The sequence below is a fragment of the Pantherophis guttatus genome, chromosome 13 (assembly GCF_059756535.1).
Source record: "Pantherophis guttatus breed Tessera chromosome 13, ASM5975653v1, whole genome shotgun sequence".
In the NCBI taxonomy this organism is placed as follows: domain Eukaryota; kingdom Metazoa; phylum Chordata; class Lepidosauria; order Squamata; family Colubridae; genus Pantherophis; species Pantherophis guttatus.
In genome coordinates, this window is record NC_142075.1 from 5822925 (window position 1) to 5835394 (window position 12470).

General features: G+C 45.1%; 1 protein-coding gene across 1 annotated transcript in view; it reads right to left on the reverse strand.

Annotated features, from left to right (window-relative positions):
• Positions 1-12470, reverse strand: part of HACD3 (3-hydroxyacyl-CoA dehydratase 3) — a 32147-nt gene that overhangs the window by 2428 nt on the left and 17249 nt on the right. The window contains exons 5-10 of the mRNA XM_087877783.1: positions 11569-11620; positions 11374-11484; positions 7592-7719; positions 6104-6216; positions 4032-4138; positions 497-628 (exon numbers count right to left, since the gene is read on the reverse strand). Of these exons, the coding sequence (XP_087733909.1) occupies positions 497-628; positions 4032-4138; positions 6104-6216; positions 7592-7719; positions 11374-11484; positions 11569-11620 (643 nt within the window). The remainder of the gene's footprint in view (positions 1-496; positions 629-4031; positions 4139-6103; positions 6217-7591; positions 7720-11373; positions 11485-11568; positions 11621-12470) is intronic.

A 12470-nucleotide genomic window follows, 5' to 3' on the forward strand; every position in this document is an offset into this window, starting at 1 on the left:
GGAAACCGGAGAAACGCTCTCTCAAGGCTGTATCCCAGGGTTACCTACAGCAGCCAGAGGGGAGTGATTTCTACAACCCGCAAAATTGCTCCCTTGGCGAATGTGTTTGATGACACACCCTGGGGGGAGGGGGGAAAACAGGAACATAATTGGGGCGTAAATTATGTAGGGTCAGAGCTGGCTTCACTTGGGAACTGCCGACATTAAGCTCCTAATAAATAACTGGATTTCTTTTGAAGCTTGGCTCGAGGCTCATGATTTAATTAGGGCATCTGTCGGAACCCTGACACCTGCAGCACTCTGCCAGCCAAAAATAGGGAGGACGAGGAGACCGAGCCCACCCGCAGCCCATTTTGACCGGCAGAGGCACTACGGACCGGTCCTTTGATATTTCCAGGCTGGCCCCACGGGCCAGATTTAAGCACCGGATCTGGCCCACGGGCCTTGAGTTTGACACCCCTGGAATAGATGATATCCCTGCCAATTGAAAACTCACCTAAGAACAAGAAGATGAGATGGAGCTGCAGAAAGACAGAAAACGGGACGGTGATGGTCAGTGGATAATTGATGGTGAAGCTGAATTTTCCAGTGCTGTTGAAGATAGGAATGGCCTGGATCACGGCTACAGCTAAAAGCAGAAAGGAAAGGTTAAAAGGCCTTTTGGGGAATGATAGAAACTGAGCTAAACTTCGGAGGCTGGACAAAATTAAATTAGATTAACAGAGTTGTAAGGGACCTTGGAGCAGAGGTGGGTTTCAGCAGGTTCTGACCAGTTCTGGAGAACCGGTAGCAGAAATTTTGAGTAGTTCGGAGAACCGGTAGTAAAAATGCTGACTGGCCCCACCCCCATCTAGTCTCTGCCTCCCGAGTCTCAGCTGATCGGGAGGAAATGGGGATTTTGCAGTAACCTTTCCCTGGAGTGGGGTGGGAATGGAGATTTTACAGTATCCTTTCCTGCCACGCCCACCAAGCCACGCCCAAAGAACCAGAAGTAAAAAATTTTGAAACCCACCACTGCCTTGGAGGTCATCTAGTCCAACCCCCCCACCCGACCAGGAGACCCTACACCATTCCGGACAGATGGCAGTCCAGTCTCTTCTTGAAAGCCTCCAGTGATGAAGCTCCCACAACTTCTGAAGGCAACTTCTGTTCCTCTGGTTGATTGTTCTCACTGTCATAAAATTTCTTATTTCTAGGTTGACTCTCTCCTTGATCACTTTCCATCCATTCTTCCTTGTCTGGCCTTCAGGTGCCTTGGAAAGACAAGGTGGAGTAGATGCTTTCCAGGCAACATGACCTCAAGAGAAAGCTGCCTAAGACAAGATCAACTGAAATGCAACCTTCCAGTTTTGGCTAACTGTCCACCCTGGGATTTTTGAGTGGTCTCCCCTCTGAGGTTCCAGCATCCCAGCCTTCTCCAACATCAGAGCCCAGACAAGGCAGACCAGTTGCTGTCAAGCCAACACATCCTCAAGATTGTGGGATTTCTGAGTGGTCTCCCATTCATCAGCCCAGCCGTTTTGAGCTTCGGAGGTTGGGCAAGGCAGGGCAGGGGCTGCCAAGCCAACCTCCCCACAAGCTACAGTTCGTCCTTAACTTTTGACCACAATTGGGATTAGAGTTTCCACTGCTAATCAAGTTGGCTGTTAAGTGAACCATGGCTGATTTTACAACCTCCCTTGCCAAGGCTAAATGAATCATTGTTGTTAAGTGAATCACAGCAAATCTGATTTCCCCCTTTGACTTGGAAGCCAGTTGGGAAGGTCACAAACAGTGATCAACTAACACCCGGGATCAGTGGTGGGTTTCAAATTTTTTTACTACCAGTTCTGTGGGTGTGGCTTGGTGGGTGTGGCATAGCTTGATGTGGGGGCAGGGGAAGGACACTGTAAAATCTCCATTCCCTCTGCACTCCAGGGGAAGGTTACTGCAAAATCCCCATTTCTTCCCCACTCCAGGGGAAGGATACTGCAAAATCCCCATTTCCTTCCCACTCCAGGGGAAGGATACTGCAAAATCCCCATTTCCTTCCCACTCCAGGGGAAGGATACTGTAAAATCTCCATTCCCTCCCCACTCCAGGGGAAGGATACTGCAAAATCCCCATTTCCTCCCCACTCCAGGGGAAGGATACTGCAAAATCCCCATTTCCTCCCCACTCCGGGGGAAGGATACTGTAAAATCTCCATTCCCTCCCCACTCCAGGGGAAGGATACTGCAAAATCCCCATTTCCTCCCCACTCCAGGGGAAGGATACTGTAAAATCTCCATTCCCTCCCCACTCTAGGGGAAGGATACTGCAAAATCCCCATTTCCTCCCCACTCCACGGGAAGGTTACTGCAAAAGCCCCATTCCCTCCCCACTCCAGGGGAAGGATACTGCAAAATCCCCATTTCCTTCCCACTCCAGGGGAAGGATACTGCAAAATCCCCATTTCCTCCCCACTCCAGGGGAAGGATACTGTAAAATCCCCATTTCCTCCCCACTCCAGGGGAAGGATACTGTAGAATCTCCATTCCCTCCCCACTCTAGGGGAAGGATACTGCAAAATCCCCATTTCCTCCCCACTCCACGGGAAGGTTACTGCAAAAGCCCCATTTCCTCCCCACTCCAGGGGAAGGTTACTGCAAAAGCCCCATTTCTTCCCGATCAGTTGGGACTTGGGAGGCAGAGAATAGATGGGAGCAGGGCCAGTCAGAGGTGGTATTTACCGGTTCTCCGAACTACTCAAAATTTCCTCTACCGGTTCTCCAGATCTGGTCAGAACCTGCTGAAACCCACCTCTGCCCGGGATGCACAAACCATCCTAAATACACGCGAGATACCAGGTGCCAGAATTCTCATCATGAGACCTTGGGGATGTTGCAATGGTCGTAAGTGCGAGGAACAGTTGCAAGTCCCTTTTTCCAGTGCTGTTATAACTTTGAGCAGCTGCTTAACAAATGGTTGCAAGTCAAGGACTATCTGTGCTTGTATTTCGGGAGAGAAAGAGGAACAATACAGGTAGTCCTCGACTTATGACCACAATTGAGCCCAACATTTCTGTTGCTAAGCGAAACGTTTAAGTGAGTTTCGCCCCATTTTACGACCTTTCTTGCCACAGTCATTAAGTGAATTACTGCGGTTGATAAGTTAGTAACCCAGTCGTTAATTGAATCTGGTTTCCTCATTGACTTTGCTCATCAGAAGGTCGCAAAAGGGGATCAAGTGACCCCAGGACACTGCGACCGTCGTAAATATGAGGCAGTTGCCAAGCTTGGCTGAATTTTGATCACGTGATCATGGGGGTGCTGCAAAGGTCGTAACTGTGAAAAATGGTCCTAAGTCACTTTTTTTCGGTGCTGTTGTAACTTCGAACGGTCACTAAATGAATTGTTGTAAGTCAAGGACTACCTATGCAACTTTCCCCAGCCTATGCCAAACCCCAGTCAATGGGCAAGACCATAGAAGCAAGGACCACCCTGAATTCATCGAAATATTTTTTAATGTTAGTCTGAGGTAAATACAAAATCTCTGACTGTGACAGTTATCAAGGGCCGTTGCAACTTCGAACGGTCACTCAATGAGCCGTTGTAAGTCAAGGACTACCTGTATTCCAAGTGTGGTCTCACCACGGCAGTATATCCACCAGGGGTAGGCTTCAAAAATTTTAGCAAGGGGTTCTCTGCCCGGCTGCTGGGTGGGTGTGGCCATGGTGGGCGTGGCCTAATTGGCCTCCTGCACTAGGTTGGGGGTGGGTGGGTGGCATTTTTGCCCTCCCCAGGCTCCAGAGGCTTTTCTCGAGCCTCCGGGAGGGCGAAAACGGCCTTCCCAAACTCCGGAGGTTTTTCGTCCTCCCTGAGCCTCAATGCGCACCCTACACTTACCTGCATCCGAAACGGGCCGCGTGAGGATTCCTGGGAGGGGCGGGGCCAGGAGTGGGATTTGGGGGCTCTCCGAACTGCACAGAATCTTAGCTAGAGGTTCTCCCGAATCCCTGCGAACCCCCAGCAGCCCCACCCTTGTTATCCACTCATATTTTTCCCACGTACCTTCTGCCAACATTCCCAGTGGATAGAGAGGCATCCATATGGTGTATCGAAGCCAAGTAAGAATTTTCCATTCTACATCAATGCTGGAAAGCAAATAGAAGGGATACCTAGAAGGAAACAAACCAACATCAAGTCATCTCTTATCGCTCACCTGGTTGGTGCAAGGCTGCAGTAGAAGGAAATGGGAATGGATTAGCAACAACCACACCCTACATCTCATTGCTCAGCACACTGAAAGTGTTAGATGTTCCTTAGTAAACCTCATGTGTATTTTATAGAGGCCTTAAAAATCAAGATTAAAAAGTTCACCTGACCAAATCAAGATAAGACAAGCCAGAGATAGCTAAATTGACTTCTCTAAATTGAAGAAAAAAAAATCACAATTACTGTATTTTTCAGAGTATATTTTCCCCCCAAAAAAGAGGGTGAAAATCTGGGTGCGTTTTATACTCTGAATGTAGCCCCGCCCAGCCTCTCAAACATTTCAGAGGCTGAAAAAAGCCTCTGAAAGAAGCTTCAGGAAAAAAGCCTCTAAACAGAGTTTCAGAAAAAAAGTCTGTGAAAGGAAGCTTCAGAAAAATAGCCTCCGAAACAGAGCTTCAGAAAAAAAAAAGCCTTTTTTTCTGAAGCTCTGTTTCGGAGGCTTTCAGAGGCAGAAAAAAAAGTTTTTTCTGAAACAGAGTTTCAGAAGTTTCAGAGGCAGAAAAAAAAAAGCAAAAAAAAGAGCAAGGCACAGAGCTCACAACCTGTTGCTAAAATTCACCTCTGGGAACAGCTGATTGGGGGTATTCCGGGAGGCTGATCCACCTGCCAATCAGCTATTTTCTTATTTTCCTTTCCAAAAACTAAGGTGCGTCTTATACTCTGAAAAATACGGTACTTTTGTTTCTACTTGGAAACTGCTTCTGGACTTTGTATTTGAGGTGGAAAAAAATGAAAGTTTTGATTTTGGGCTTTACTGATTACAGAAGTTACAGAAGAATGGAAGGGACCTTGTAGGTCATCTAGACCAACCCCCCACCCAAGCAGGAGAACCTATACCAGTGATGTTATTATCTTATTTTACTACATCAAAGGGAGACAGATATCATCACCTTCTTTTTCTTTTATACTCTTCCTCTCTTCTTCCCCTATTTTCCTACTATTTTCTTTTGCATTTTTTATTATAAATTAATAAAAAGGGGGGGGGGAGATAAGTAGAAGCAATGCTACCTGTTCAACAGAAAAAGGGCAATATTCTAAAAATATAGAGTTTTATTCTCCTGATCACAGAGGTTTAAAAGCAGAGGTTTTCTTAGAGACGTTGGGGATTAAACTACCGACCTCTAGAAGGTATAATTTGTAGCTCAGGGTTGGAGGAGCCTTGGTGCTTTCTGAGCTGGTTTGTTTTCTTATTTTCATTACCCAACTAGCTAGCAAATGCCACCTCCTTCTAGCACTGATGATGTTACCTAGTTTGGTAGTGAAATGCCTTCAAGAAAACAACCAAACTCAGAGAGCACCAAGGACAACACAGTCCTCTTCCTCCTCCTTTCCTCCCTCCTTCCCTCTCAGCTGATGATGGTACCTAGTTGGGTAATGAAACATCTGCAAGAAAACCGGGCACCAAGGACTCCATGCTACCCACCTCTGTTTGCAACCAGTAAGAGGTGAAGCAATTGCAAGTGAGAGGTGCAAATGAAAATACAATGGTTAAGCTAAAGTTTCACAGAAAAGTTGTGGACTGGGGGTGGAGGGACCCCAAGATGATAATGGAGAGACGGCAACAGGCAAGAATCTTGCAAAGGATTTCAGGTACAACGGCCCCCTTCCTTTCCACCCCAATTATTTCATCAAGCTGGCCTGGCCTAAATCATCTCCTCTTTTAAATTTAAATTTTAAATGTAAATTTTTAATCTGTTTAATTATGGGGTATTTTAAAATTCAGCCTAAATTATTTAATTTGTTTTAATTTATTTTAGATTTTGTATTTCCTGTGTTTTATCTTCTGGCTGTTCACCGCCCTGAGTCCTTCGGGAGAAGGGCGGTATAGAAATTTAATAAAATAAATAAATAAATAAATAAATAAATACCTGATGATCTCAACCGTGCTCCAGATGTAGAAGATGAAGAAGACGACTGCTTTGCTCTGCATTTCTTCCACGCTTCCAAGAACTACAAACAATATAAAATTCCTCCCAAAGATCTGGAAAGGGGCCAAAAGAGAGATGCAGAGAGGTCAGTAATGGGAGGAAGGCTTAGCCCTTCCGAGATCAGATGCTTCAAATATACACTGCGAACAAGGAACAAATCCCAGTGAGATTCAGCCAAGCTTTTCGCAAGCTGCTGTCTTCAGAAGTTAGAATTCCAATGTCTTAGAATTCCCACCTATTTTAGGGATTGGGGAAGCAGGTATGTTCCTTTTCCCACCATGCAGAAGAGCTGTTGTGGGAATGATGGGGAAGAAGACCTGCGTTGCTAACTCATTCAGCTTCTGTCCCAGAAAACTAGGCACGCGAGCTGAGCTCCGGTACACATGCGTGCGCCGGCCAGCTGATTTTCAGGCCTTCTGGGCCCACCAGAAGTCAGGAAACACGTTGTTTCTGGCCTCTGGAGGGTCTCCGGGCGGGGTGGGGGGGTGAGGAAGGCCCGTTTTTCGCTCTCCCCAGGCTCCAGAGGCTTTCTAGGAGCCTGGGGAGGGTGAAAATGGCTTTCCTCACCCCCGCCCGGAAAAAATGCTTTTAAAAGTAAAAAAGAAAAAACAGCCTCTGATGATCGTGTGGCTCAGCTGGGATGGGGGGGGCAGGGATTTTTGCTACCAGTTCTCCAAACCACCCGCCACCATCGCTACTGGATCGGGTAATCTGGTCCGAACCGGTAGCATTTCACTCCTGGTTCAGATTCTTGTAGAGAGCACAAGTTTGCAATAAACCTTTCATTTGAACTGCCTGGGCTTCCTAATTTTCCCATGTTTGACAGGAATTCTGGAAGTCCACCCACCCACCTTAAGGTAGAACTAGAATTCACCACCTCCTGGAGATTGGCCCAAAGCAGGGCCGGATTTAGATGAAAAGAGGCCCTAGGCTATTCCACTTATGAGGCCCTTTCACCTATAGTGAAAGTGTAATTTTAATTTTGCTAACAATTTGAATGTAGGCCCCTCTTGATCTTGAGGCCCTAGGCTGAAGCCTAGTTAGCCTATAGGAAAATCCGGCCCTGGCCCAAAGTCATCCAACAGCTTTCCTGCCTAAGGGAAGACTAGAACTCACAGCTTTAAGGTTTCCAGTCTGATATTTTAAACTCTAATTTCCTCTAATGAAGCATCAAAGGCAGGAAGCTTTTGGAGAGCTCTCAGCCTATATATCAAAACTTTGCACATCATTAGATGCCCAAGACTCACTCAAGAGAATTACTAGCCAGCAGAATGATGTAGTATACAATCCTTTGTCATTTCTACTCTAAGACAGAAAGTATTAAAGAGATATCTTTCATTGATCTCTTGCACTGACAAAACAAACCTTCAGCCAGCCCCATAAAAATGAGTTTTTAATGCTTTCCAAAGTGGTTTGCAAAGGGATTACCTGGATACAAACAGGAGCTAAAGGAGCTTTGACGAGGCCTATCAAGGCATTGACAATCTCCATCAAGGCAAACATCTGGCAGAAGTACATCATGTCCCCACTCATGTGGAAAGTATCTGAGAAAGAGTCTGCAAGAACATAAGATAATTACCTGTAATTGGACTGTGAAGGAAGGAGATCTACTAAATGCAAAGCGAACCAGGAATACATTTCAGAGTGATTTTAGGCATCTTGCAAAAGATAAAACTGCTGCCACAATTTCCATGGACTGTGAAGCACCTGTTTCAAATGTTTTGTCCAACCCTATCCAGCTAACATGGCCTACATTACATAGAAGATAGTATCATAGGGCTGGAAGAGATCTTGGAGTTCTTCTAGTCTAACCTGCTACTCAAGGCAGGAGATTTACACCATCCTGGTGAGAAATAGACTGCTTGCCCAGTCTATTTTTGAACATTTCCAGTAATGGAGCACCCACAACTCCAGGAGGCAAGCTGTTCCACTGATTCTTTGTGCTGTTAGAAAATTTCTCCTTAGTTCTAGATTGGATCGCTCTTGAATGATCTTCTGCCCATCACTTCTTGTTCTGCCTTCAGGTGCTTTGGAGAATAAGTCAGTCCTCTCTTCTCTGTCACAGCTCCTCAGGTATTGGAAGGAAGTTATCATGACTTTTCTAATCCTTCTCTTCGATAGGCTAGACCACAGTTGTCAAACTCCCGGCCTGCAGGCCAGATGTGTCATGTGCTGGCCACGCCCACGACGGGTTTGACGAAGGGGGTGGGGAAGTCCTGATATGTCATGTAATGTTGCCGTGACGATGTGAGTTTGGACACCCCTGGGCTAGTCACACCTAGCTCCCTCAACTGTGGATAGTATAGTATAGTATAGTATAGTATAGTATAGTATAGTATAGTATAGTATAGTATAGGATAGGATAGGATAGGATAGGATAGGATAGGATAGGATAGGATAGGATAGGATAGGATAGGATAGGATAACTGAGTTGGAAGGGACCTTAGAGGTCTTCTAGTCCAACCCCCTGCTTAGGCAGGAAACCTTATTCCATTTCAGACAAATGGCTGTCCGGTCTCTTCTTAAAAACCTTCTTTTAAGGGAGGGAGAGAGGAAGGAAGGAAGGAAGGAAGGAAGGAAGGAAGGAATAACTGAGTTGGAAGGGACCTTGCAGGTCTTCTAGTCCAACCCCCTGCCCAGGCAGGAAGCCCTAAACCACTTCAGACAAATGTTTAACCAGTCTCTTCTTAAAAACTTCCAGTGTTGGAGCATTCACAACTTCTGGAGGCAAATCGTTCCACTGATTAATTGTTCCAACTGTCAGGAAATTTCTCCTTAGTTCTAGGTTGCTTCTCTCCTTGATTAGTTTCCACCCATTGCTTCTTGTTCTACCCACAGGTGCTTTGAAGAATAGCTTGACTCCCTCTTCTTTGTGGCAACCTCTGAGATATTGGAAGACTGCTATCATGTCTCCCCTGGTCCTTCTTTTCATCAAACTAGACATACTCAATTCCAGCAACTGTTCCTTGTATGTTTTAGCCTTCAGATCCCTAAATATCTTTGTTGCTCTTCTCTGCATTCTTTCCAGGGTCTCAGCATCTCTTTGTGTCATGGTGACCAGAATTGAATGCAGTATTCCACGAATGCAGCATAAAGCAAAGCAATCCTATCATTTTTTGGGATCTTGATGCTATTCTTTGTTTGATGCAGCCCAGAACTGCACTGGCCTTTTTGGAAGCTGCAGCACACTGCTGGCTCATACCTAAGTAGTGATCTACGAGGGCCTCTAGATCCCTCTCCCATATCTTCTCACAGACCCACCACCCAAAGTATTATTAATAAGTGGAAGTGCTAGCAATTAGCCCTAGAGTTAAAAGTCTGTAGAGATTCTCAGTCATCCAGATCACAACTGGGAATCTCTACAGATTTTTAGCTATGCAATTTGGGATGAACAACCTTTGAATAATGTGGGAGTAGAAATGGATTTCCAGAGGAAAAAATTGCATACCAGAGGAACCATTTGCACTACTCAGGTGACCCTGAGGACACAGATAAACCTCCAAGTGCTTCAATGACCCTCTAAAAGGATGCAAATGACCAGCTGTCTGCAAGGAGTATAAATCCTTCCATTCCCCACCCTCCCATCACAGCTGAAGAAGCTTCTTGGATGAGAAGTGAAACATCTTCAAAGAAAAACCAGAAAGTCCAGTTGCCTCCTGAAAAAGCACCTTTGGGACAACCATGACCTGGATGACTGAGAATCTCTACAGACTTTTAGCTATACAATTTGGGATGAACTCCCTTGGAATGGTGTAGGAGTAGGAATGGATTTCCAGAGGGGAAAAACTGCAGGCTACAGAAACCAGGAACAAGTCTCAGGCGATCCTGAGGAGACAGATAAGCCTCCAAGTGCTTCAAGGACCCTCTAAAACAGGGTGTCAAACTCACGTCGTCATGTTGTTGTCACATGATGTATCACAACTTTTTTCCCTTTGCTAAACCGGGGGTGGGCGTGGCCAGCATGTGATGTATCCAGACCATTCCCCAGTCTCCTGTCAGAGCTGAAAAAGTTTCTTGGATGAGAAGTGAAATGTCTTCAAAAGAAAAAACAAGAAAGTCCAGTTGCCTCCGGAAAAATAGCCCTAGAGTTCTTTGCTTAAAACACAATCTTCTTCCAATGATACAGCAACGTATTGAATTTAAACCAGAGTTGTTCCTACTGGGTATCTTTCCAGAAAAAATTAGTAAGGAAAATGTATATTTGATCATACATGTAATAACAGCTGCAAGAATTGTGTATGCTCAAAATTGGAAGTCAGAGAAAATACCTTTGGAAGAAGTAATAAAAAAATTTTTTAGATTGTGCAGAAATGAATAGATTAACTCTGATGATTAAAGATAAGGAAGAATCAGAATATTTTAAAACATGGAATTATTTTTATAGTTGGTTGGAAAAGAGATATAAATGACTGATACCATAATTATGTATAAATGATGATTACAACATTGATTTAGCAATGAAATGAAGGACCCAGATTGTGGGGGCAATAAGCTGACTTTGTATAAATATACAAAAGTATGAAGGCTATTGCTTAACGCATTATAAGCCGTCCTGAGTCTCCGGAGAAGGGCGGCATATAAATTAAAGCAAAAAAAAATAAAAAATGTTAGAATGGTTTGGATGAAGATGAAGATAAAAGAAACTTATGGAAGATGGAGAAGAAGCCTAGAAGATAACACCAAGATGTCACAGGAAAGGGAGGATTGATGTATTAAATGTTTGTTTGCCTTAAAAAATAAAAATAAAAATACTAAAACAACAACAACAACACAATCACAGAGCCGAGGTGGTGCAGTGCTTAGAGTGCAGTACTGCAGCTACTTCAGCTGACTGCTAGTTCAGCAGATCAGTGGATCAAATTTCACCGGCTCAAGGTTGACTCAGCCTTCCATCCTTCTGAGGTGGGTAAAATGAGGACCCAGATTGTTGGGGGCAATGTGCTGTTTAGTATACTGTCGATTGTTATAAACCCCCCAGAGTCCTTGGGGAGTGGGCGGCTTAGGAATGTGATTAATAAATAATAAAATAAATAAATAAACCTTCTTCCAACGAGTTACAATTTTCCCAGAAGGACCAACTACAGAAGTTGGAATATGGGGCCTGGCGCAGATCAAACCACCGGCCTCGCAAGGCACCTCTCCCTTAAACCCACTCTAGTTTCTTGGGCAGGTAGACAAGGAGGATAAGAAGCATAAACTGCGCCACTTGCCTTTCCCCAGGATGAATAGCCGGACAGTCATGTTCACAAAAATCCAGGAAAAGCCCAGGAACTGCACAAGGTTGTACATGAACAAATAGCCTCTCTTCAAGTGTCGGAAAGCTGCAAGGGGTTACAGAACCTAGTTAGCAAAGGGTGAAGGGCAGACGTCTTTGAATGGTCAACTGCCAAAGTGGAGCCACTTACGATCTTTGGGGGTTCTGTTCTTGATACTGATTTTGTTTATCCGTTCTTCTTCCTAGATGTGAGAGAGAGAAAGAGAGAGAGAGAGAGAGAGAGAGAGAGAGAGAGAGAGAGAGAGAGGGAGAGAGAGGGAGAGAGAGAGAGAGAGAGGGAGAGAGAGGGAGAGAGAGAGAGAGAGAGAGAGAGAGGGAGAGAGAGGGAGAGAGAGGGAGAGAGAGAGAGAGAGAGAGAGAGAGAGAGAGAGAGAGAGAGAGCATGAAAACTGGTACATGGAATGGGAATCCAGAAGGGATCCAGTCTTGTGGTTGATACATTATTTGTAAATAACCGGCTGCTCTTTGGTATGCCAAATGGATTGGCACACAAACAACTCAGAAAGCCTTATGGCAGGAAAAATGCAACGTAACGCATGATTTCATTTGCCTGCCTTACCAAATCCAGCAGAGGGCATGATCCATCCTTTAGGTCAGGGGTCTTCAACCTTGGCAACTTTAAGACTTGTGGACTTCAACTCCTAAGAACACCGCTTGGGGGGGGGGGGGGGCGAAAGCCCTACTAAGAAGGTATATACAAAAAGTATGAAGGCTATTGCTTAATGCATTGTAAGCCGCCCTGAGTCTCCGGAGAAGTTTGTTCTCACAGGGAGGGACTACTCCGGGTACCGTCAGTCAAATTATGCCGACTGGCGACTCCCAGGGGGAGGGCCTTCTCTATGAGGGCTCCAACCCTTTGGAATGAACTGCCCCTGGAGATACGAAATATCCCTGATCTCCGTGCTTTCCGCCGTGCCCTCAAGACCCTGATGTTCCAACAGGCGGGGCTAAACATATGAACATGTTTTTTAAATGTTATCTAATTTTAGGTTCTATTTAATTGGGCCAAACTATGTTATAATAATAATTTTA